Raw genomic sequence first — 26,577 nt, forward strand, 5'->3', positions numbered from 1 at the left:
ATGACCAGACTCCACAAGGAAAGTGGGAGAGGAAGTTTTTTTTAATTAAAGTCACGTGTTTTGTTTATTTTTCAGAAATAACAACAGCATAAAGCATTAGAGTGGAAGAATGGTGGGGAAACAACATGCAGAGCAACCCTAAGAATCTCAGTTGTAGAGGTGACATGGTAAGCAAGATGAGAGAAGAAAGTTGACTGAAATAGGAGGCTAACATGTTGGAGAAGACTACATCTAAGACATAAACCGTTCCACTTAATGGACTTCCTATGTATTTTTAAAGATGTATCAATTATACAGGAATCACTATAATTTATGTTTGAATTCTGTAAGATTTTTTATGGTTTTCAATAACGCACAGGTAGATGCATGAGATAATTTTGGGTTTTACTACATGGGAAATATATAAAATGCAATATTTTTTTTTCACTGCACAGAGAATATGAGATACCACGGGGTTTTAGCATGAGGTGATACTATGAACTTTTGTTAAGGGATTTTCATTTTTCACAGGATTTCCCCAGACGAGCTGAAGACAGTCTTGATTCAATAGTTTCAAAATTGATATTTGTGATACATGTCCAGACTTTGGCTTGTTTCAGATACCCTTACCAGATGTAGGGGAAAAAACCCCTACCTTTCTCCCAGCTAATACTTACTTTTTTTTTTTTTAATTGTAAGACAACATCAGCATGAGGTACCACTGGTAGTTTATTGACCAGCTTCCAGGCACACAATTTTAATTCAAATAAAAGGGAAATATTAAGAAAAGAGATTGATAATGGTTAAAAAAGTTTTTTAGGCAGAGTTTGGTGTACATTCTTAATATTAAGCAAGACATCCTCCTTGATAGTTTTTAATTTTGTCTGGCTTTCTTCTAAAAATCTCACTACTGAGGGAAATTTAAACCTTACCTTAAATGTTCCAGTTGATATTTCAGATAGCAAAAGTCAGGAATTTTGTTCATCAGGTCAATTTCTGACACAAAATACTATCCAGACAGGTGTCTTGGCTGAAAAAATGCTGCCCTCTCCAAAGATTTGTTTCTTTTATTCACATAAGCATCTGTTGATCACACTAATATATGATACACCATACTTCGGTCCCTTACAGGATTCTCTTACTCAGACAAAGAGAGGCCACCTGCCATGGTCCATGTCTTTTTTTTTGCCTTCACAACACAAAGAGAATGTCTGGTTAGTCAGAGGCATAGAAAATGTGAACCGAACAATTTTCTTTTCAACTTACTTCTAGCACTGGAGGCTGAAATCAGCAAAAATCAGATATGTTACCATAACGGCACATTACCAAGCAGGTCATTATATGGGATTTATAAGGTGGTATTGAAGGGAAGATTAGCTGAGAAAACTTCATGAATTGAAAGGAGAGGAAATGCAAACAGAGCTTTCTTATCTCTGAAATAAACAATCTGGAGATGTGTAATAACATAGGTGCACCGAAAATGTTGAATAAGCTCCTATACTAGGATGTCTACTACATGCTCTAGTGTCAGAAAAAGCAGTGTGTACTTTGTATCAATGTAGACAAAAGCACAGTGGGACAGAGAAGAAAAGGCACGTGGCTACAGTGTATAAGGTGAGAAGTCAAAGAGAAATCATGTTACAATGGCTACTAGAACACAAACCAGAAAAATTCATTACCTTCTGAAAACTCCTGTCAGAGAGGTCAGAGTCCAAGTTAGTATTCAGCATGTGAAAAAAGAATCTGAGAGCACCAAATCAGGTAGAGGACCTGATGCAGAGATTAAGTTATATAAAGCACTAGAAGACCACTTTCTCCCCAGATTAACCAATCTTACAAGTTATTTTTCTGGACTTCAAATCTTTAGCAGATAAGCTGAAGGAAGCTGATAATATTGTTTTAAAAGCTAGGAATGATAAAAGTTATTTTTCATCACATAGGGACATGCCACTGTTGTACAGAGAGTTCAGGAGATGTGTAGCAGTACTGACAGCTACATCAGAATCAGCGTTACCTGAAGTACTTCGCACAGCCTCAGTGAAAATTAATCAGAGATGACAGTTGTTATATCACTTTGCTGTGTTATTGATCATGAGACAGTCAGACTTACAGTTTGGTATACTGTCTCCACTGAAGAAGGAAAAGGCTTGTGGTCATCTTCAGTGGCAATTCAGGGAGGAGCTACTAATAGAAGATATAAGAAATAAATGGATTTAAGTTATTTTTTAAAAACTCTTAGAATCCTCTCAGCTTTCTAGACAGACATGGAAAAATTATTCATTGTTACTGAGCTTGTTTGCATTATTTGGGAAACAATCGGTGCAAAAAGTGGGGCTGAATAAACTAACCCCATGTTTAAATGCAAACAAGCTGATTTATGAAACAGTGTTATCTGTGAAAGAAATGCCATCAGCAATTCAGACCGCCTCAAACCCATTGCATCTGGGAACATTTCGTGTTTTAAAATAATTTCAGTTCACAAACTTTGTGACTATGATGTTCAAATCAAAATGAGATCAGGCTACAAATTCATTTTAAAGTGGTCAAATGCCACAGAAAGTACAGGATAGTCAACATTATATATAATTTGATAAAATAGCGCAACACTCTTCAGCAATGATTCCTTACAAAATTAATTAAGTAGTCCTGTGAGCAATAAAGTTAAGGAAACTCCAGTTCCAATGGACCAGATCTTGTGGTTGGTGTCACTGGAGTCTTAAAAATTATTACATGTTTATGAAAGGGTGAGTAATAAGGGCTCTCTCCTGTCTGACTCCCATTTTCATGAAACAGAAGACCTCATGTCTTTGAAACTACCTCTCCACCAGCTGAAAGGTTATGTAGGGAAGAAACTGGAAAAAACAAATTTCCTAAGAAACTCCATTACTATGATTACACAACAATCTATTATAGTGTTATGGAAAAAATTCTTTTATACCTGGGGATCATGTTATCCTGCCAGAACCTTGTAGTAAAAGTCTCTTCATAATGTATTGCAAAAACCTTTTGATCACTTGCAGAACTGACAGCAATTAGCAGGAAATCTCTTCATAGACCTAAGTAGGAGGTTGCTTATATGTTACTCAATATGTAATTGTTTTTCATTAGCAGCCCAAACAAACACTGGAACAAAGTACAGTTAAAGAAGAAAGTCAAATGGCTTTTCAAAGAAAATGAGGATTTCTCTGTGCTACAGAGTCTTTTGATTTATAATGTTAAATATTAAGCAGAAAAACCAACACAAGTCTATTTGGTAGCACTCCCCATTTTCAAGATAATTTCAGTGTTGTGCAACCTGTTCAAAATTTACTACACTGAAAGAAAACATTTTCCTTCTGGCCCTGAATTTTTGAAGAGCTGTAGAGACACTCTGTGTAACGCAGTTTTTTGAAAATGGAAACCCAAGAAGAAAAGTGGGATAGAACTTCTCACAACAGAAATGGTCATTATTCTGTGTAACATTATCTGCTTGTGCTTATTCAAGTCTGTTCTTGCTTTCCTGGTGACTGTAGCCTGTTCAACATAATCTGTATGTAAGGCAAGAGATCCATTTCATGATAGCAGAGTAGGCAATACAAACTGTGGAAAACCAATAGTCATGTTGCTGCTCAGTTTCATCTTTGACACTGATACTCCATTTTCAGCAGGAACCATTTCTAGAGCTAGGTAAGGGTATGTGAGCAGAACCTACAGCTGCAGAACCTGAAATAACAAGAAGATACTGCTGGTTTTGTCCCCCAAATTAAAGCTCACTTTTCAATGCACCTCTATGTCAGTTTCTGTAGCATTTGAAAACTCTTTTCTCAGTGTATATTAAGAGACTGTTTTCAAATTATCCTCTCAATGCAAGTCATGATTATCTCATCTGAAACTTTTGTGCAGGTAAACAGTGGGCTGTAAAAATCTAGGTGAGCATCTACTGGTAGCATTTTTTAAGAGGGCTGGGTCACTTGAATCTATATTGTACATTCTCCATCACAGAATTTGCTCCTGTGTCAAACCACTCAGTCATTTCCACCAGTTCTGAAGAGTCTAGGAAAGTTCCTCTTTTGAGGGGATTATTGTTTGCTGTCACTGTTGCCATTTGACAACTCAGCTGAGTTTATTTCAAAAAAAGCTGTTTCTAACTCTCATAGCTGTGAAAATTTATCATGGAAAGGTGACATGACCCACTACTGACTCAGTGATGTGAATCTTCAAAATATTTATTTTGAGAATTTTGTGCTACCTGCTAATCTCAGGGAAGATCTACCTGTGAAATGTAATGATGACAATTTATACATTGTATTTTAAAAGCATTTAGAAGCACAAATCCCAATGAATTGCAAGTAAATTTTTTTCTCCTAAATTATCAAAGCACTTGGAAAAAAAATCTAATTAGCTATTTCTCTGCTAATAATTCTAATAGAAATATCCAGGTGATACCACTTCCAAATAATCCAAACCTGTCTTAGGCATTTCCTCTGAGTTTCCAATTTCTCACTGTAGCTGCATGTTCTCTTTAGAAAAATACCCCACATTGTCCTGAAGTGCTGGTAGGCATGAAATAATCAATAAAAAGGCCCTACAGTGTTTAAACTTGTATTTGTTTGACCTAAAACAGTCATACAGGACCAATGCACACCACCAGCACAAGTGAGCTTGGTTTACCTCACTGCACGCCTTGGAGCCTACGTAATTCAGAACCCCCTCGAGGCCGATCTGGAGTCCTGCTGAAACAGCCTCTTCTGGAGCTTGTGTCTGGCTGAGAAATGGGCTTAGCAGCAGGAAAAATTTCAGATGATAGACTCAAACAACTGTGTTACCTGCATTTGTGTGCAGAACATACAACTGCTGTATTAAGATTAAAAGGATTTTAGAGATCCACCACAGATTCATAAAGTAAAAAAAAAAAAAAAAAAAAAAAATCTTCTCCACCACATAATCATGAAAAATAATCCCAGTGGAAGAAATCATTACTTTCTTAATGTTTGCAGAGTGCTCAGAGAGTATAAGATATCCTATAAAAGACCATTTAACTGTACACTTAGGATCTTTGTAACTTCTAACTATGCAAACTTCTATACCTCAAATGTTATTTTTCTGTATCATTCTGTTGAGTAAAACAGAAGTAGGTATCTGAATGACAGGTGCTTTTTGCTTGTTGTCTCACTGGGCCAAACACCAGGAAACTTAATTCCAATTTCTGATATGAAAGCTAAGAACCCCCACCACAAAGTTACTTCTAGTAGAAAGAAGTTCTCCATTTTTAGAAAGAAAAATATAAACTAAGAGGGGCTAATGACACCAAGTGAGTTTTGAGGTAAATTTTAAACTAAAAATTAATTCATAATCATATGTAACTATTTGTTCTTAAAAATTTTGCTCCTCTTTATCAATTTATTCTCGCTTAATTACAACTGCATGTTACAGAATCATCCTATAATGAGGATACCTTTGGATGGTAACTTTAAAATAAAAGTTGCAGTAATAGCTTTATGTTTGGTAGTTCCTACTTTGGTCATGTGAGTACAAGGTTATACATCAGACTGCTTGCCTATTATTTTTTGTGCTTTGGAAACCTACAGATCAGTTAATTGATGCTTCAAGAACAAATGTGCAGCAAAACACATTGGAAAAAAAAAAGTCTTTACCTTTTGTCAGCAAAACTATCACTCCTTCCTGCAGTGACTTTGCAAGTTTTACTTTTTTCATAACAAAACCAAAATCCAGTTGTGGTCACTTAGGGACTCTATTCTCTTGTTGGAAACATGTTACTGTCAGCACTGTAACTGCAGATAAACCCAATCTTTAGAGCAGTCCTGCTATTCACATTTGCCTCAATTGCTGAATACTTATTTAACTAACTTTACCCACTTCAAAACCTCGTGCTTGCTTGAGTGACAGAAGTATAAATTTTGGCACTGCAAAACTTTCTATCAATTATTTCTGCCTTTTGGTACATGCACCTTGTAAGCAAATATATTTTGGGTTCTCTCAGGAGTTGTGGTTTAAGAGCAAGTAACAGCATGGAGGCAAAATGAATTTGGATAGCAAAACACTTTAATCACAGATGTTGCAATTTTATCATTTACACCACCTGCCTGTCACATGGAAGGCATGATGTGTCCTGGGACAGACAGTGTAGGGGTTCCAGCCATGTGCATGGTTCTAGGGTCTTTTGGGTTCATCCCCACACTTGTTGATGCTGGAGAGAAGGATTCCTGGTTCTGATGCAGACACACCCCCCCCCCAACTCCTCCACCCCTTTTCTTTACTATGTTTACCTCTGAAGTTTCCTCAGCTGTAGGACCTGCTGACTATGCCCTGCAGACCACCCTGTCGGTTCTGGTTTAGCTGCACCGTTGTCTGAGCTCGCCATCAGCTTCTCTGACGTTCTGGCCGAGTCTGCACTGTTATTGAGTACACGTGGTTGATCACACTTCACCTATTCTAATACAGCAACCAGTTAACCTTCCTAGGCTGGTTAGCATGGCTAACAGCACCAGGAATCCCATCTGCATTACAGAAATGAAACATTTCCTTTCTGTCCTGGTAAACCTGAAGGTTATGCAGTCTCAAAGGGCCAAATGTGACATTCTGGTTATGCTAAAATAACACAGTCACCTCCCACCAAGGGGCTTCTCTGAAAATTCAACCATACTCCATTTTCAGATACCTTTCCTTCTAAATGAAGTAACTGAATGTTGTCCAAGTCACACCCACACTTACTAATCTCCCATCCACAGATGGCCACTGGGAGTTCACAGCTCATCCCATCTTCTAATTAAAAAACCCCATCATCAATACAGCCAGGGGAAGTGCTGTCTGCGCTCAGCACACACTGACACCAACAGGTAAGTCTCAGGACAGATACACCCCTACCTTAGCTTGTCAGGCCAAGTTCACGAAAAGTTTTAACTAGACATGGGCACCAAGTTGCTAACTGACGTCTTTCTTAGTGCATTTAAAGCAAAAAAAAAGTTACTTTTTTGTACAACATACAGGTAAGTATTTTATTTTTACTACACTGAAAATGGCCCAGCTGCCTGATTTTGCATTTAGAAATTTGGTGATATGGTGCAAAATTGATCTTATTTTCTTGTCATTCTATTACTAAGTGAAAAAAAAGGGAAGAAAGAATTTAAAAAGCAGCAAATATATTATTAGCTATACTGAGACTATGCCGAATTTATTTGATACTGCATGCCAGCTGCAGCAATCAAAACAGGTGACTGATGTAAAAGCATAGGAAAAACATGCAAAAGCACAAGTCTTGTTTAAAGTCTCTATATAAATATAACACAGCCAGATCCTGTGAACCCCACAATTCCAAATTTAAGAGCAAAAAACTATAAAAAGAAACTTAAAGATAGACTTATTTCTAAGTACTCTGGATTTAAAACACTGTGATCATGCTACAAGAGAAGAGGCAACCACTATATTCTAAACCACACAGTTAAGACAACTGAAATTCAGTTCAAGATAATGAGCCCACTTAAACTCTTACCTGGACAACATCTTTAAATCAGAGCTTTTTCTCTAAGAATAGAAGGCAAGGTACTTTGACATACTTCTATCTTTATTTAACAAGTACTTTGTTACTTTTCTCTAAAATTTTTAATTGATTTTATCTAGTAAAACTGTTCAGTTCTGTAAATAGGACTCTGGCAAAGTTGTACACCTCTCTAGAAATAAAATCCAGGAAATGGGAGATTTAATGCATCACTAGTTTTCCTAGAGTGCTTTACATACGTAAATAGAGCACATCAAAGAACTGTTTCTTTTTACATTTGGGTTTGCCATTGACACTAAATTGGGAGGAGCTGTCAACTCCCTCAAGGACAGAGGCCCTGCAGAGACCTCGACCAAGAGAGATGGGCAATCACCAACCATATGAAATTTAACAAGGACGAGTGCTGGATGTACCTGGGACAGGGCAACCCTGGTTGTGTGTATGGACTGGGCAACAGGAGGGGGGAGGGCAGCTGTGGGAAGGGACCGAGGGGTCCTGGTCAATGGTAAGCTGGATATGAGTCAGCAGTGCCCTGGCAGCCAGGAGGGCCAAACATGTCCTGGGGTGCATCAGGTCCAGCATCGCCAGCCAGGCCAGGGAGGGGATTGTCCTGCTCTGCTCTGTGCTGGGGCAGTCTCCAGTCCTGGGGCTAGTTTTGGACACCTCCATATAAAAAAGACATTAAGCTTTAGAGAGGGTCCAAAGGAGGGCCATGAGGAAGTCAGAGGGGAAGCCTTATGAGGAGTGGCTGAGGACACTAGGTTTGCTCAGCCTGGAGAAGAGGAGACTGGGGGGAGACCTCATTGCAGTCTTCATCATCTCTCCACTCTCATGACCAGTGACAGGCCTCGAGGAAACAGCACGAAGCTGAGTCAGGGAGGTTTAGGTTGGGTATCAGGAAAAAGTTTTTCACCCAGAGAGTAGCTGGGCACTGGAACCAGCTCCCCAGGAAAGTGGTCAGAGCACCAAGCCCTGCCTGAGCTCAAGAGGCGTTTGGACAACGCTCTCAAGTACCTGGTGGGATTCTTGGGGTGTCCTGTTCAGGGCCAAGAGTTGGAACTCAATACTCCTGATGGGTCCCTTCCAATTCAGCATATTCTATGATTTGTAGAAACCATTTTCATTTTGGAAGAAAAAGGCTTTCTTCAACTGCAGAATTCCATCAAATATAATTTCCTGCAATTCTGGTGTGTACAGGGGATTACACAAGATGCAAGGCTTTCTCACAGATATTATAGTAAACTCTATTGCAACTACAAGACTCGATATTATTACCAAAATGATGTTTACATTTTGGAAGGGGCTTTGACTGCAAGATGTCCACTCTTCCAGACTTCTCAGCTCTCTGGAATGAAACAAACAGCTCACTGAAGCATTAAACCTTACTTATGCTTGGTTTGCTTTAGTTGAACCAAGGTGAATAAGAGTCATAACGGTAGTATAACCGTGAAGCAGGTCATCCTTTATGTCATTACATTCTCTTAATACGAAATTCCCAGTAACTATTCGATCACATCCTATTTCCCCATGTCCAAAAAAGCCAAAGAGGGGTACGTTTGGAAAAAACTTCCTAAATGCATCTGCTTCCATATTCCTTTTGGTTTTGTAATGCCGATATCCTCTGCCAACACACGCAAACATGAACCCAATGGTGTTGTGCTCGGGGATGTTCGCTGCTTTGAGACGTTGCATGGCTGCTTCTGCTGTCCTCTCATCAGCCACATCCTGGTCTAACAGGACAGTGGCACTCTGGATCTGCGGACCGCTGAAAGCCAACCCAACCACACCGCAGGCATCACCGGGCTGGGCATGGTTACTGAAAGGCAACAGGCATCAAGTTAGAGAACGTTTTGGGGAGACCACTTCTCACCTGACTGAACTGCTGCTGCGGCAGACGTAGGTTCAAAGCAGCCAATATTGTGATTCTGATACCATCCAGAGTTAAAAGCAAACCAAAGACTTCACATTTTAGCAATGTTTTTTTGTAACAACCTTTCACATCCACATCCATTACTGGCTATTAAGCATAAACTTGTTCCACACATGCCAAATTCAGCAGTTTGTGTATGTCACAGCTCTGCAATTCCAACTAAACCATCCGTTAAACTTAAGACAAGCAAAGGCACTCAGGATTTATACATGGAAGCAGGACAGCAGTCAGTAAAGTCAAGTCAGTAAAGGTTTTGGATTCATTTCGCTTTAAACTGGTTGGCCAGGACACACGTGGTTAAGTAGTTACGTACTTAACCTTTATCTGCAGTGACTTTATTTAAGGTCAGCTCTCTTATCTGGGGCAATGGTGCAGCCGGCAAAATCAGATGCAAAAAAAATGTTGGTATTAGTATGGACTCCAGACCTCCAACGGCATGAGAGGAGCCTATGGGCATGGCTGCACTGTGCTCCAGAGGACGGAGTGCCACGTCCTTCAGCCACCACAGTGGATCAGGTGAGCTCCTGGGGCACAGCCCCACTGTGTGTGCAGCTACTGCTCCGTGCTGTGAGCTAAACCGAGGCAGATAGACAAACACATGTTCACATCCTGGGCTCCATCACAATGGGGACTCATTTACCTGTACTCCAGAGACGAAATGCTGACTGCAATAAATACACAAAGGTACCTGAAGCTGGAAATCTCCCTTTTCAGTGGGTTTCTCCTAGCTGGGTTTCCAGAATCCAAATTGTAACACAGCCATACAAAGCTTCCAGCTTTTCTGGCTAATCATAATGTAGGAGTCAGGACACTTTTCCCTTTAAGAAATTATTATTTTACTGCTGGTAAAGGGCATTTCCAATACGACTAGAATGCTATGGATCTGCAATGTTTCTCTCACTTTAAATCTTTTTAATCATTTACCTCAAAAAAAATACCTACTTCTCAGAGGTCAGTGATGTAAAGCTCTCCACTTGTCCCCCAGCCAGGATGATACTTTTCTCATTCAATGGATTGACTATTTGATGAAGAAATCGAGTAGCTCCAGTCTTCCAGGAGTTGTAGCCAAACAGAAGAACAACACGGAGATCTGGGTTATTCTTCAGACCTACAAACAAAAACAAACACCGATCCTCTTATTTTTAAATCCTGATCTCTGAAGTCCAACCATCCTAGTTTCTCCTCAAATAATACATCACACCTCTCTCTGAACAGCTCTGCTTGAAACGTAACTGAGGTAACTGGAAACTGATACTCAGGATAACTTAACCTTAGTACTCCAGAGACTGGGAGGAGCAGAGATGCAGTTACCAGCTGTAGCCCCACAGAGCCACAGAGCTCTTGGAGCCAGTACAGAAGCTGCCAGTTCTATGCAGAACTCCAGTCTGGCACCTCAGAGAACAGCACAGCACCTCACAAAAGCCCATGTAAAGGACAGAAAAATGACATACCTGCTTCAGCAAATTTACTTTCATCAAAGACCCTGTTCTTCATGTCTTTAGAAAAATGGAAGGTATGAATTTTCACCCCATCAATTTTGGGAAACAACAGAGCAAACCCAGCTTCGCCCTCTTCAATTTCTTGAGGCTGATTGCTACTCGAACCCATCGGGGTAACTACAGAGACAAAACCAAGCATCTTGTGTTCAGGGATTCTAACACTTTCATTTACACTGTAACATGGGTAAAAACAGGTTGAACAGCTCAGGTGATATAAAACATGACAATCTATTTCCATAACAACTTATCTAATTGCAAACTGGTGTGATTTTTTTGTTAATGTTTTGGAAAGATGAAACATGTGTAAGTCCTGCTGCCTATGGATCAGGCTGAAGTCAGTTTTGACAAGGAGACACGGATATATTTACACATATTTCCCCAAACACACCGGATATGAAACATTAGGAAAACAAGAACAGTGCAATACAAGCCTTCCTGCCAACTTCTGCAGGCACACAGACATACTCAAGTTTTTAAGGTGCCCTATAAGCATGTGATGACAGTATAAAGCAAACTGACACAAAAATTGGGAATGTATTATTAAAATGTGGTAGTAATGATCAAATACCTTACTTATGATGTGGGAAGTGGATTTAAGGTGAGAAACTATAAAAAAACCAACTTTCTAATGATAAAAGAGTGAAGCATGAGAAAAAGCCTGCCAAGGGGGCTGTGAATTTTCCAGTTACTGCATATGCCTCCTGCTAGACCATTACAAATAGGTATATACCAGGATGCCCTGTACAGTTAGTCACAATATGACTGAAACATATACATAAATCCAAGCAACATTCAGCAAGTACATTAAGGTGCCAGGGAAAGCTGCCTGCCGAATTAAATCAACCTTTTTAATTATAACTGCAATACATGAAGTAAGCGCCATGTCACTTAGCAGTGACACTGAACTCCTCAAAACTGAAGCCAGTACTGAACAAGGTGGGAGACGCCACCTTCAAGCTGATCTCTCAAAAACCCACACATTTCACTCCTACCTACAATCCCTGGGGTGACCAGTCCAAGAACCTGACATCGCTTTGGTAACAACTTTTCAAGTGCAAGTGCTGTTTCTTTACTGTTTCTTTTTCTGGCTGTTAGAAGAAGAGACCGAAACAAACCATCAGAGAGCAGTAAAAGTGTGTTCTGAGCAAATCACACAGCCAACCCCGTCCTGTTTAACCAATGGTGCCCATCAGTGGCCGCCCTGGTAATAGCACGCAGGTTTGTGCTGCTGCCCTCTGAGAGCACAGGGCTACGGGCAGGCAAACACACTCAGTGTCCTCCACAGAAGGGAAAGGAACCCATCTGTGCACATTAACACAGATCTGTGAGCTGCTTCGTACCACAAATGCAACACTACGTGGTCGTAGTTTCTGCAGATTTACTTTCCACTGAAACCAAAACTCAGAAAATTCCCTTTCAGCTGACTGTGCTCTACTTACATCCCATGTGTATCTTGAAGTGGGGGTGAGTTAGGTCCAGGCTTTACCTTTCTTTTGCTCGTGACACTCCTCGTGCCCGCTGAACGTCTCCGCATCAGCTATGTAGAGCACGGTCTGGGGCAGCACGTGCACCTTCTGCAAAGACACAGGAGGAAGAGTACACGGGACAAAAAGGAGTGGAGGGAAAATGGGGGCAGAAACCAAGGAGAAACTGCTCTCGCTCCACCAGCAGCCCACGGTGGTCCCCTACCCCCTCACCAGGCTCCTGTCAGCCAACAGACAACCTCTCGTTAGCCTCAGAAGTGCCCAGATTTACCTAATGAATTGACAGCACAGGCAGGGAGCTGACCCAAACCTCAAACGAGCAAGAACAGCTCTACAGACCGGTCCCATGACTCTGCTTCGTCTTTTAGCACTATCGAAACTCCTTGCATTTATGGTTGTCGGCTTCTGCTATTCACCAGTGCTGATACTGGGAAACAGCGTAGAGGCACTTCGGGCCTTTTTTGTCCCAGTTGGTTTAACACTGATCTGTCTACTGCTTAAGACCCTGACAAGAATCTCTGTGTAGTGAAGACCCAGCATCAGGTTAACACTGGAAAGGAATCCTGCCAGAGAAATCCTGCAGTGTTTCCCCTGAGTCTCCCAGCCTATAAGGGTTTAGCTCTTAACAAGATTGCCAAGATGAACAGATGTGCCCTAAACTGCAAATCCTCAGCGTTTTGATCAGTGTATTAACACGCAACACTTAGAACTGTCAAAACCACCTACGCCTCCGAGCACGCCCCTTTTGCCAGGCGGTGGGAAGAAGCGCGTTAAGCGTTTAAACGAAGGCACTGAGCTCGCGCCCCCTCAGGCCGCCCCTCGCGCCCCCTCCTCACCTCCAGCTCGCGGGCCAGCGCGCGCACCAGCGCGTGGCTTTCGGCGGGGCCCGGCTCCAGCGCCGACACCCACGCGATTCGCTGCCGCGTCCGCAGCGTCCGCCGCGCGCACTCCCTCCATAGCCGGCATACGCTGCAACACAACACGGATACACCGCGTCGGCCGCACCGCCCCCGCGAACCGGAGCCGGCCGCCGCCCACCCCACGGCTCCAGGCCCCGCCCTTACCAGGCGGCGCGCAGCAGCGCCTTGGTGGGCAGGAAGCCGAGGACGCGCTCCACCACCTCGGCGAGGTTGGCGAGGACGAAGCCGCCCTTGGCCGCGGATTCCATGGCCCGGTCGCCTCCCCGGCCCCGCCGCGACTCCGGCGCCCTGCGTCACCCGCGCGCCACCGCGCCTGAGGCAACTTCCGGTCAGCGCGCCCGGGCACAGGCCGCCACATCGGCGCCGCCTGGCGGCGGGGAGGACCCACCCCGGTCTCACCTCACCCCCGCCCCTCGCGCCCCGGGCCCCAGCACGGACACAGCGCTTCGTAAAATGCTTTTTATTCATAAACTTGATGCAAGTTTACAAATTACTGTACATTGCCAAGGAACTCTGCCAGAAGAAATGGAACCCAATCCGAAGCATGCGCCGAAGGGCGGAGGCCAGGGCCGCCCCCAGCCCCCCTGCGCCCGGACAGCGGCACAGCCCCGGCTGCCACCCAGCGCACCGGGGACAACACGCACTGGAAGCGGGGCCAAACCTCTCCCATCGTTTCTTTCGAGCTAAAAACTGGATCTAGAAGCAAATGCACAAGGACCCGCGGGTGCCTGACAGAGAAAATAGCACAAGTTCGATAGTCAACTAAAAAAAAAAAAAAAAAAAACCAAACAAAAAACAACATTACAAAAACATGCTTCTGCACTTCTGAAAGTGCTTAATCCATGGAACACACCCTTAGCTCGGCCCCGAGGGGTGCACAGGCCTAATGACTAGTACTACAACCAAAATAGAGTCGATTCCGGTAAGGCAATGAAATTGTGTAAGTACACAGACCCAGCTTCATCTCCGAATAAAGAACAGTTCCCATTAGTCCTTCAATAACAAAACCGCCGTCATGACTATGGCAGCATTTCTTACACCTCTGAATTGGATGACATGTTTTTGTACTTTATTGTAGCTTTTATATAAAAATTTTCATTCAAGGACTTTCATCTCAATTTGTGCCAATCACTTTATAAGTTCATTAGTTTACAAATGATTGCAACAACCCGTTAATAAAATGGAACACCTAAAAAGGTTTTTAGTATTTTAAATAACTTCAAGCTTCATACTGTGGCTCTTCTTGTTAAGGAGGTTGAGCCAACAAGTAGCAGGAACAGCCCAGCAAGTTCTGATGCCCCAGTGAAAGTGACTAGTTACAAGGTTTTATTGGCACAGCCTTGCTCTGCATAAAAACAAAAAACCAAAACAAAACCAAAAAAAAAAAAGAAAAAACCAAACCAAAAAATTAAGATAATCTAAACAAAGAGCATCTTTTCCAATAAACAGTTCATATTCTCATACAGCCATGAAAGATGTTTAATGACTTAACATACATGTGTTTTTCCTATATCATTAATTTGGAAATACTACAAACGCTGTCATTTTAGACCAGAAAAACTACTGTGATTTGCAAGACCTGACATTTCCTAAAACAGTATTAAACATGTATTAAACTTCTTGGCTTTAAATGAAACAATACAACGCAAGTCTCTGCAGTCTGCATTTTGCAAAAGGTAAGAAATACACAGAAGTGTGTGAACAACTCACTCCTATTGAATGATCTTTAGTAAGTTGATAGCCTGCTGCAAGGAGAGTTTATGCTTTCAAATAAAAACAGGGAGAAGGGAGGGCATGGCCCAAATATGCTTAATCCATAAGAACAAATATGGTAAAGGCCCAAACTGCTCAGTCCAGATACCTAAGAGCGGAATGGTAAGGCTGTCACTTATACTGTACGTGTCAGTTGACAGATTATCCACTAACTTATCTAATAGCTAAAGTCCTCAGTACAGCTGTTATAGGGGCACTCATAGCTTGAGTCTGTGTGCTGGAAAACATAAAAAAGAGCTTGTTTTGTTGACATTGGTCCAGGTATACAACAGTCCTCAGCATTAGCCATCTTCTTTTGGAGGAGTGTACCAGCCTGTGGAGAACAGAGACACATTAGGTACCAGGATTGCTGTGTCCAGACCATCCTACTCTTTATCTGTGGGAGATGGAAGCCTAACCTGGCTCATTCCTTCCCTCTTAAAGCAGGCCAGCTCAGTGAGACTCAGCATCCTAAACGCTAGTAGTCAGCGGTAGGAGACAAATCATGTGGCACATTCCAGGATCAGACCCAATATTTGGGTGTGCAAACACAGATTTTTGTGGCAGCAGCTATCCTGAGCTGGACCAGCTGAACAGCAGCAAGAGGAAGCTGCTGAAGGAGGAATATTGCTCTAACCAAACTTAGTAGAAGAGAGGTAAAACCCCCAAGTCTTCAAGCTACTCAAAGCATAGACATACAAACATGATTGCACTGGGACACTTACATAAATACCATTTTGTGTACTGCAGTTAGGCATGCACAAGCAACTGAATGGTTTATCCTACTTCTGCAAATTTTACTGAATAAGCTCAGAAATGTCAGCTGAATAACTGGTCTCCTGACATAATTTGGCATGTTTAGCAGCTGAATCATACCTGATCAAGTGTGCACAGCTTTTTCTAGAAACCTCCAGAGATCCAATCTTAATTCTCCCAGCCCCTCCTGTAAATTTTCCTCTAATTGTGTGTACAGTGACTACAGGGCCTATTTGTGCTGTCCCAGAAAGCAGGTAGCAGCTCTAAGCTCAAGACACCTTTCACAACAGCACTGAGTACTGTGAATGCTTTGCATACAGCTCCTGAGGCAGGACTGATGACTTGTAGCACATAGATAGAAGTAAAAAGACAGCCATGTTGGCTTTTGTAGCAAACTAAAGGAGCAAAAGACTCAGTTACGGCAAGATCAAAATATTGTAAAATTGGAAAGCATGTTAAAGTCATTATCTTTGATCTTCCTCCCAAGAGTACAGGTGTTATGTTCCGTTTTACTGTAGGGAAGCTGAGGTGCTCTCTGCAGTCACACTGAAATACGTTCACAGTAACCCAAATTCCTGGAGAACACTGCATCCAACCCAGAGCAAAAAGCATCACGAAGTGGTAACTGGACTAACTCCCTCATCACAAGACCAGGGTACCAATTCTGCTGACTACCTTTATGTAACATGTAAGCAACTTAAACCTTTTAAAGCCTCAGGCTTCTCATACTGCCACAGTAAATTCAGTTAGATCTGAAGCATTTGCACACTTTTTTTATGCAGCAGAGAGACTTTAAATAGACTAAAAAAGCCCAAACCCAAACAGGTGTCTCTCTATTCTACTGCACAGTTTCCCAACTAGTGCACTTCACTTGGCCTTCTTGTATTTTTTTAGTCTCAGGTCTTTCTTTCCACTTTATCTCTTCCTTAATGATTATTTCCAATAGCTTTTTGCCACATTGAAACAAAATCTTTCAGGGAAAGGAATAAACTTCCAGCAGATACTTTACCAATATCAAGAGCCCTTAAAGCTGCAGTAACAATAAAGTTCCTAGATCAACTGGCTGAGAGTGAAATGGAGCTGCCTTTCAAGAAGCAGTAGGAACACACACAGAACATTCAAGTACACTGGACAAGTTGCAATGATTGCAGCAAGTTATTTAAGCACTACTGTCTTTCTAGTGCAAGAAGAAAAGAAGCAAAAACCATTTATGGTCTTCCGAAGCCAAAATAAGACACTGTCACTTCAAGTTTCTCTGTGGCCAAACACCAGTTCCTAAGGTGCTGTGCAGACAAGAACAAAGTGGCAAGAACATACATACCATTTTTCTCATGTATTTGTACTAGTGACTTATAGGACTGCTGTGCTCTTGCTAGATTATATTGATTCTGAAAGGAGAAAAAAACTAACATAAAAACCTGCCTCTAGATATGCAAGACTCAGAAACAGTTCTACAAGGAAACTCTACAGTGGGCTTAAAAATAAAAGCCATGCACAATGTTACAACATTCCTGGCTTTCAAGATTCCCTTCTCAGAACCAGAAATTCCAAATCCTCCCAATTCTGATCCTCCTTCCCTCCCTTTCCAACACAAGGATAGCAAAAGCCTAACTACTTAAATACCCCGCCCATCCCAAGGCTTTATCCACCTCATATGCTCATAATTACATAAAAAATTCTTAATTGCAAATAGAATAGTCATAGGGGCATCAGACAATTCAAAATGCAAATATATTTGCAATAACAATTCTGTCATTAAACATCATCTATGCAAGTCAGCAAGGAAAAGGAAACCCAACAGTGATTTGTGCAATTGATAAACACAGCACATTTACCTTATTGGCTCCAAACTGTACTCTGGCTTTTCCTTTGACTAAAGTGGCATTGATCTGCATGATGACTGATTCTATTGAGTAGGCACTGCTCCAGCCCTGGAGGAGGAAAGGAATATTAACATACAACATGTACTTGCTGCTTGTGCTCACCTTGCAAATCTATTTTGGAATGTGTGCTTTGGGATTATTTTTTTCCTGCACTCCCGTTTTAGGTTTAACTACTTCTTTTCTGTTAACTTTTATTTTTCACAGAAAATCTGTAAAATTATGTAACGGTACTAGTACTAAGAACTTGTAAGAAGAGTGAAAAGGCTTTATCACATTTCCAAAATACAGCAAGACAGAAACAAAAAAGCTCCATCCTTACAGCACTGGCACATTTTCAGCAATGTCAAACAGAAATTACAACTTCTTGTTCCTAGAAGCAGAAAAGACTGATTTCTAACAAAGTCAATTCAGTAAGCTATAAGAATTTTGCTCATCTCTGGCATTGCTTTACCTTCCAGAGCTCACAAGAGTTTCTGCCAGAGCCTGCAAGTAAGTTACTTCATTCATTTACTTAAAGAGAAAAATCACTCTGTCTACATGAATCATCTATGCCTATAATCTTCTGTATTCCTCACTTGTCCAGAGCTGACTTTATGCAGTTGAAGAGAAAAGCAAAACACTGTCTTGCTCCCCAAAACTCCTTTTTCACACTGCCTTCCTCATAGAAATCATGAGAATTCCAAATTGACATGCTCACATTTCCTGCCTCTTCCTCTTGTAAGCCACCCAAGGCAGAAGAGATCATCTCAAGATCAACAAGGCAAATCTTGTGGGATTGAGGTTTAATTCTACCATGTTTCCTCTGGAGTGTGTAATGTATTCCACACAGGGATTCTTCAACCCAAGCGAAGCACCTATTTTCACTATTTTAAAGCATGTTTTATTATCCAGATAAAAGAGCACATATTCACCTGTTTAGTAAGAAGTTCCATGCATAACGCACCTCCACCTAGGACATACCTACAAACAAATGTGAAAGAAAATATACTTGACATCGGCAGTTAGTAAAAAGATGCAAGTGCTCACAGCACTTTAAGCTCTTGCCAGCTTGTTTGTTAAAGTCTTTGTTCATAAAGCCGAAATGCCCTTTAACCAGTAATATATTATAACTAGTTAGCCATGTTATACTTAGGCAAAGAAGATTAGCACTGTGAAACAAAAAAAAGTTGTTTGCCAACTAGACTTAGTTTAAGCCACTGACTGAGCTGATCTGCACAACTGCAGAGACCATGGAAAAAGGGAAGTTACTTTTTATGGCTACTCTACATATACATAGCACTGACATGTAGATAAAAGAACCCAACAAAATTTAATTCTGTAAAGAAATTTCACACCATTTCAAACAATGTAGGTGCACTTATAAATGGTATGAGATAATCAGATCTTTGCTTGCTCTTTTCCTGTAAATCACTTTCTAATTTCAGTAACACTTCATCCATTGTGCTGACTGGGACTCAGCAGAACACCTGAGCATCACAAAACCTGGACTGAGGGAAGAGAATTTACCACTGCCAAAATGTGTTCTCCTCTATGATCAAGACACTTAAACCTCCTATGTCCATATGGCATTTAGAGGGAAATGACCACTGAAAAGCCACCCTTTTTTCATTCTACAAAGAAGTCCGAGTACAATAAAACTAGAATCCAGTGAATTTTCTGGTGTTTGGCTCTGCTCATTTAGTTCTGAGAAAGCAGCATCCCTCATGAACCCTATTTAACTGCACTAACCATTTACTGAATTCAAAAAGGATACATGGCTCTTCAAATCAAATCAGAATCAGCTCCAGCTACCACAGATTGCATTTTCAAAAGCCTTGGAAGGTGAATTTAGTCTTCTCTCCAGGGATATATATATACAAGTTTCTGTGCTACAGACAGTACTTCAAACACACTTTAGCTGACATTTGGAGCATGTTTTCAATTAAATTTAGTATTTTTGGATTAGCATTTGAGGAATTTTTAAACAAAAACTTTATGGCAGTGTTACCAGCAAGAGAGAGGCAGTTAAGACTATACATCAGACTTAAGGCAACACAGGGATCAAGACCCGTTCAAAGCACAAACTCGGAACACCTTACAACAGCGATGTTAACCCCCCACAGAGGTCAGCTCTTAAATGTTATGGCAAGCACAGAGCTTTTCAAGCTGTAACATTTCTAACACGAAGCACAACTTCTGTAGGGCAACTCAAACCTACCCTCCCGTGAGCACAGGAGACACCACTCGCACAAAGGGAGGATCAAAAGGGAAGTTATCCTGAAAAGAACAACAATAAAAAAACAGGTTAAGAAAAATACTGTGACATTGCTTCCCAACCAAAAAATATTTCAACAGCCTTATTTGTCAAATCAGATTTGAAGTAATACAATTTTTTCAGTTCTGTAAAAATTCCCTTTCCACAGTATTGCCTAAAAAGCATTTTTCTGGGAAGCTTTAGTGCCAAACTTACAAGTTAGGGTTTCTTTTCTTCCCTTTTTTTATGCTACAGATCTATTATTACCCAAGTAACAGCTGAGGGTCACTTCAGTCATTTTCTATAGTAAGCCTCAATTTTAACTACAGCTTTTCATCCCACAGACACTTACCTTAAAAGAGAAGTTGAGTAAAATGTATTCTACACCTTCTTTTTCTTTTAAGACCTGAAGATCACTATGCAGTGGGCTATCAGGATCAACCCTATAAAAGCAGCAGGGGGGAGATCATGGATGAAGTTAATATTTTCAATACCTGTAAACAGTAATTCCTCTTAAAGTCTTTATGTATTTGTAGTTTACAAATTGTAGTTTAAGGTGAACTGTAGGAAATTCTTGCTCCTTTTACAAAGTAAAAACTTTGCCACGAGATCAGCATGAAAACTTGCTGCAATGTACTACATTCCCCATGCTATCCCCATGTTATTTAAACACAGCACAAAGTAAGCTGTTTATTTGAAAAGAGCAACTTCAGTTCAGTTGTGTTCAAAATAAGAGGGGAGAAAAACAGGAAGACTGTAGTCATCCAGTTTTCAGCACATAGTTAGCGAATCCTTTATGGAATATGTAATTGTAGTTCTGCATCAGCTATTAAAAGTAATCTGCATCAGCAGAAGGACTAAAGCCAGCAGCTTCTGCTCAGCAGAATTTCAACAACTCTTTGTTCCAAAATGCTGGTGGTGAGCAGCCTGGCCATTAATTCAGACACTACTGGGTTAATCCCACCAAGCTCTGACACCCCATCAGCTTTTAAATAGAAGAGACTAGTCAAAAACACCTGCAGCAAGCCAAAAGCAGATGTTAAAGGGACTGAAGGCCATTAAATCTAATCGTCTGCTACAGGTGAAACTGCAAAGTTACTAGATCTCTTTTCAGAATTACTTGGGCAATTTGTCCCCATCCTACCAGAGAGAAGTTATTTCAGAAAAGAAATCTTCCAGTGCTTAGGAATCTCTCATTTCAAACCATGGCTTTTGCTAGGCCAGTTCAAAGGGACTTGTTCTAGTAACAACACTGGTCCTTCCTCACACGGGCTCTTTCCTCTGACATCTAGCCCCTCAGCTACTCTGCACACAGTGTGCTTGTTTCCAGACACTTTTTGCCGCAATAAACAACACTTATTCTCTTAGACATTCTGGAAGGCATTTGCTGCATGTATTCCATTTCCTCTTTTCTCAAGGCAGAAAATGAGACCTGTTCACAGTATTTGAACTGAGGTTTCAAATCACTGCACAGTACTTTGAGCACTTGGTTACAGAAGCACTCGATAGGAAAGGCCACCTATAACATGACACAGATTTCTCTTATTTGTCATTCCTGCCATTTTCAGCCTCAAAACCTTCACATGCCCATGATTACACTAAGAAGGAAACAAAACTATTTCAGCACCTGGTGACCCAGTTTGCACCAGCCTCACCCCTAGGACAAGGCAACAATTCCTACAGGCAGGTCTGTGCTGAAACAGCCTCTGTCCTTATAGCTATCTACCATGACCTATCTGAACTGATGGAAGCTCTTCCATCCATTGCCAGATTTTGCAGCCACCCAGCAGTTTGGATAGGCTCTTCCTTTCTTTAGGGTACTGTATAGGGATGACAGCAGATGATCCTCTTACCAGGAAATAATTTCACTCCAGCACCTCTAGGATTAAAGTTATTGGACTATGGATGTAACAAGGTGAGTTACATACTGCTTTTCATTTTATGTACTAGGCAATGACAGAAGACAAGTTATATATAGTTATATAACTCACATTTATGTGATAGCTAAAAGTTTCAGTCCTATGTGTCTGTTTAACTGTAGAAATAAACAACTAAAGACACTAAGGCAGTTCTGTTCTTTCTTACACCTTGAATGAAACTAGAAGTTGGATATTCCTGTCATCAAAAACTACTAAAAATAAAACCATGCAGAAACTTGAAAAACATTTTTATCATTTGAGGCTGCATATTTTGGAGCAGTTTTAGAATTGAACAGTAATGACAGTTACTGTAACACAAATAGTGTTTGCACTGAAAAGCAGGTCTGTCTTTTTGCCAGCTCAATTACTATAGCTCCATCCCTACACATTTCTGTGTATCAGAATTACAGCCACTATCTAGTGGCTACAATTACCACTACTGCTACTACTATTGTAACACGCTATTTAATACGCTCTGACTAGAGATTCTCATTTATCAAAAGAATCTCTGCAGAAACAGTAAAACAGATTGTTCAGAACATGAAAAAGCTTTAATAACTTACTTGAGAAGTTTAACATGCCATTCATACAAGCTGTCATTTACAAGTTCCACTGAATATATCCCTGTAGAAATATTAGATGGAATTAATTATGCACTAACAGTGTAATAAGAAAACTTAGCAAAAACGTTCTTTGCTTCTAAATATGAATACTGTCAGCAGGTGTAAGCAATGGGTAAGATACTGAGGCACGTCCTTCCTCCAGCAGCAGAAGTAGTTCTGACCAACTACTAGGAAAAAGTGTTTTCCCTTCTATTAAAAAAATCCCACATGGATCCAATTTTTTTCTGATATTTAACCATTTCACCTTCAAAATTCCACAACTACAACTCCATCTTGCTTATTACTCACTATATTTTACACCCAGTACACGACTAACATGCTCTTAAGACACTTTACAACATAGTTTGAGTATGCAGCATTGTATTTTCACAGGTTCTCATCAGTACAGGCAGACCAGGACAGCACACTGGACAGCGTATGCAGTAGAAACCCCAAAAAAACCCGGATACTGCAGTGGATGAAACATTCCCAACAGCTGACTGAAGAAGCCAGAAAGATGCATCTAAAGAATGGAACGGTCTGTGGGAGCCAGCTGGTGATTTTCAGTGGCCTGTTTGTTTTAGGCATGTTAAACAACACTTGTGCATTTCACTCCCAGGGAAGGATGGAAATTATCTGCCATTTTCTTGTATATTCAAAGCTTCCTCTCTGCATAAATTCACAAGCAGCTCTGGAAAAAGCAATAAATCTTTAACCACCAGACAAGATTTAGAGCATGGTATCAGCCATACAAAAGTTAAACCTCTTCTTTCACAGAATATTCATGCATATAGACTAACCCCACTATTAATTAAACTCATTACCTGGCCTAATATTTAACAGCATCTCTGTTGCTGACTGAATTATTTGGAAGTCATATGCAAATCAGGAACCTGCCTAGGATTTCTGAAGGCAATACAACCATCAGATTGCAGTCACCACATCCTTCCCAAGGAGCAGGGGTATTCATTTCTGAGTTTTATTACGTTAGCATAAAAATAATCTTGCAGATGAAACTTACAAGCATTATTACTTGGAGTACAGGTGACATTTCAAGCTGTCCAGACTTACTTCTAATGCATTTCAAAACTTGGCACACAAGGTAAAGCACTCATGCTTGTTTCTCCTTACTGAGTGCCACTAACAAGTGGGTACTGCAGCCAAGAGCACAATTTCTAATTTTTCTATGTCTAGAAAAGAGTGTAGGCCTGAACACATGCTCACTGAGCTCTCCATGTCCCTTTTAATCAGCAGCTACTTCAGACACATGGTATTTCTGTTTGAGGATCACCCAAAGGAGCTATTAAGGCCTTTTTCCAACTCCCCAGATCCAAGGACACTATTTTCTGAACTGACCTTAGTGTAAGTCACAAACTGTATGAATTTCAATTTGTACTGCTCTGATGTAACAACAAAGGAGTTGACATTCAGAACTCTGCTCATTGTCAACTTTCATTAGTGACAAATCTATTCCATTGTTGTATCCAGAATACTTTCTTCCACCTGCATCTAAATGGGAACAAAGACTGGAAAGAAGCAGCCTCTCAGTATTACAGTTTTGGCCCCTAGCACGAGCATAGAATACTTATTGCAGATAAGGGAATAAGTTACAGTAAGGATACTGACACCATCCTAAACAATGGAAGATCACAAGAGAACTTCCATCCCTTTGTTCACTCACTAAGCCTCCAGCCCCACTCCTGCACTCCTTCCATTATCCTGGGACTCCTGTTCTTAGCCACAGTTCATACCCCAGTCCTTCAGCTCCAAGGCCGACACATTTTGCCAGCTTCCCCAATGGGAAGAATTGTACTGCACCTAAGCCAGAAGCTGCAAGAGGGTTCTTCAAGAGAGAGGCTCAGCTCAGGACTGACAACACAAGCCTAAACACCACTGCAACACTGATTCCATCAGCCTTTCGAGCACCCAAGTTTTGAGCCAAATAGTATCTGTGTCTCCTCACTAACAGCAGCAGGGGGGCTCTGTGTCTTGATACAGAAGCTACTTAACAACACTGTCCAAAGCTGAGGGAGAGCACTGTTTGGGATTTTCTGAATAATCAAGAGGTGTTATTTGGAAGTAACTCATATGCTTTTTTTCGTAATTTTGACAGTGAGAGGAAAAAGGTTCCTATAAAATAGAATTTAACTTATTAATAGCAGTTTTTGAGAGGTCCTTAATGTAGGAAAGGAATCAAGGTGGGTTCCTCTTGTTGAAACACAAGGTGGGTTTTTTATTCCTCAAAGGTGATCAAGTAAAAGAGGTGACCAAGTAAAAAGAAGCCCACAGAACCATGAAGCAAGCAAAAAAGTAAGAAATTGATATGTAGAAAGAAAAACAATTCCTTTCAAAACAGAAGCAATGTCTTACTTATGGTAACATTACTATATCAAAAAGTAAATCCCATACAGTCTTTGGATAAAAACAGTGATTTGAACTCTATGAACTATATATAAAAAAAACAGATGCTAAAGATATGAACAGAAAAGATTTCATTTAATATCCCCAAATTCTTTGTTTCTTGCCCTCTTTTCCCAATCCCCTAAATTATGTTAAATCCTTTGTGAATCTCCAATCTGGTACCTGGAAATGAGATAATCTTACTTTGCTGAACTCATGGCTTCCATTATCTGAACAGGTTAATGGAACTGTCTAATTCACAACAGAGCATCTTAATTTGCTGGAGTATTTTTTGCTTCTGTCAGCTCATAAGAAAATTATTTTCAGTTTCTTTAAGGGCAATTTTTCCCCTAGATTTCCCAGGTAGATAAGCAACTACTGTTGAGAGCAAGCTGCTTGTCATCTTTTGCTTGAACTCCAGCAGCATTACTTCAATTGATAAAGGAAATTAATTTCCAAAATAGATACTACCTTGAGTACACACCTACAATTGAAGCCACTGCCTTTTAACAGTACTTTTTAATAAAACAGTCTAATAGGAAAAAAAAAAATCTAAAAGACTATTGCTACAAGTATTATTCACTTCAGAGCTCCCAGTGTTATTCTACTGTCAGTCCTAAAAACATGTAACCTCATGCAAACTAAATAAAGAGATCCTTACCCAACTAAAACTCAGCCTTAGCCTTTCTGGCTTGCCTTACAAAAAAATGAAAACAGCATTAAATTACCTTGCAACAGTTATCAGAACCTGTAAGTTTCACAATAGTTTCCTTTGCGCATTAGCAGGAAGAAATTAAATTTAGGGTAAAATGGACCATGGGGCAAGTACTCTGAACAAAAATGACATTGAAAAAGCCAATTACCTGCCACAGCCTGTGCACATGGTGACAGTTACCTAACAAAAGGCAGAACTAGGCTATAAAAGCAGGAGTTTTGCACAAAGGAAAAGAACCGATAACATAAATTCACTCAAGGTCGAAGAACAAATGAAGCCATAAGGAACAAATCTAGGTAAGTTTAATAACAAACAGCATCAATTTACCAGCAAAATGTAATAAATGTGTCAGTAGGATGGTGTTTCAAAGCAGGATTTCCATCATCTTTGTAGTGTCAACCTCCACTTGACACTACTTCATTACCATGTTTTAGAGATCAACATGAGGCATCCAGTTACAGTGTTCTTACGTATTTCCAAAGTCATAAACTGTAAATTACTGCACTCACCTTTTAGAGCCTCAACTTTCTGTTTAGCAAGACTTTCTTTTCCTCATAATTTAGAGTATGCTTTCCTACACTGAGATCAGTCTTTTGCAACTCATTAAGACTTGTTTATCTAAAGCCGAGAAATGGCATCATTAAAGAGCCTAAATGCTCACCTCAAACCACACCTACCCCAGGGGCCCCAGGCTGACTCCAGTGGTACCACCACATGATTGAGCACCACACGGCAGTCTTTACAGGCCAGTTGGTTTGTTATATCCAACCTTAGTTCCAATCATGAAAACAAACCCTGAAGATCAAAATCGGCAGTAAAGCATCCCCCATGACTTCATAGAGATCTGCTTCTAGCTCTTCCCTAGACCCCCCAAATCCATTCCTTCCTGGATAGATGGTTATTAGGGCACACTGGCAAGCACTCAGTTGCAACAAAGCTAAAAGTAGGCTGCATTAGATCAACACTAGATTACCTCACCGAATTTATACCCTGGACATTTTACCACAGTC

At 40.7% G+C, this 26,577-nt stretch overlaps 3 protein-coding genes across 5 annotated transcripts in view; 1 reads left to right on the forward strand and 2 right to left on the reverse strand.

Moving 5' to 3' along the window:
• The window catches only part of NRG4 (neuregulin 4), a 51,021-nt gene extending 45,564 nt beyond the window's left edge, over positions 1-5,457 (forward strand). For all 3 annotated transcript variants that reach the window (XM_042021817.1, XM_042021815.1, XM_042021816.1), the window contains exon 7: positions 76-5,457. In XM_042021817.1, coding sequence (XP_041877751.1) covers positions 76-92 — 17 coding nt within the window. In that variant the 3' untranslated portion in view covers positions 93-5,457. The remainder of the gene's footprint in view (positions 1-75) is intronic.
• Positions 5,458-5,999: 542 nt separating this feature from the next.
• On the reverse strand, positions 6,000-13,625 carry FBXO22 (F-box protein 22). The gene is made up of 7 exons (XM_042021810.1): positions 13,452-13,625; positions 13,224-13,356; positions 12,390-12,477; positions 11,896-11,991; positions 10,856-11,020; positions 10,347-10,512; positions 6,000-9,290 (listed from the first exon to the last, which is right to left on the reverse strand). The coding sequence occupies exons 1-7, from the start codon at positions 13,553-13,555 to the stop codon at positions 8,861-8,863; spliced, it is 1,182 nt and encodes a 393-aa protein (XP_041877744.1). The 5' UTR covers positions 13,556-13,625; the 3' UTR covers positions 6,000-8,860.
• A 127-nt stretch (positions 13,626-13,752) lies between these two features.
• UBE2Q2 (ubiquitin conjugating enzyme E2 Q2) overlaps positions 13,753-26,577 on the reverse strand; it is a 46,523-nt gene continuing 33,698 nt past the window's right edge. Inside the window, exons 7-13 of the mRNA XM_042021811.1 lie at positions 22,414-22,474; positions 20,284-20,374; positions 19,896-19,954; positions 18,610-18,658; positions 17,651-17,746; positions 17,137-17,203; positions 13,753-15,393 (exon numbers count right to left, since the gene is read on the reverse strand). Coding sequence (XP_041877745.1) covers positions 15,362-15,393; positions 17,137-17,203; positions 17,651-17,746; positions 18,610-18,658; positions 19,896-19,954; positions 20,284-20,374; positions 22,414-22,474 — 455 coding nt within the window. The 3' untranslated portion in view covers positions 13,753-15,361. The remainder of the gene's footprint in view (positions 15,394-17,136; positions 17,204-17,650; positions 17,747-18,609; positions 18,659-19,895; positions 19,955-20,283; positions 20,375-22,413; positions 22,475-26,577) is intronic.

This window comes from Corvus kubaryi, unplaced genomic scaffold (genome assembly GCF_017639235.1).
Source record: "Corvus kubaryi isolate FWS band 111438036 unplaced genomic scaffold, C.kubaryi_AGA036_p1.0 37172, whole genome shotgun sequence".
NCBI classification, from domain to species: domain Eukaryota; kingdom Metazoa; phylum Chordata; class Aves; order Passeriformes; family Corvidae; genus Corvus; species Corvus kubaryi.

What these genes read in the sequence shown, in the direction of transcription:
- FBXO22 (XM_042021810.1), bottom strand. Translation starts at nt 13,555, where the DNA reads ATGGAATCCGCGGCCAAGGGCGGCTTCGTCCTCGCCAACCTCGCCGAG. An exon ending in GCGCTGCTGCGCGCCGCCTG is followed by an intron (nt 13,357 to 13,451) that starts GTAAGGGCGGGG and finishes GTTGTGTTGCAG; the next exon opens with CGTATGCCGGCTATGGAGGG. An exon ending in CGCTGGCCCGCGAGCTGGAG is followed by an intron (nt 12,478 to 13,223) that starts GTGAGGAGGGGG and finishes GTGTCTTTGCAG; the next exon opens with AAGGTGCACGTGCTGCCCCA.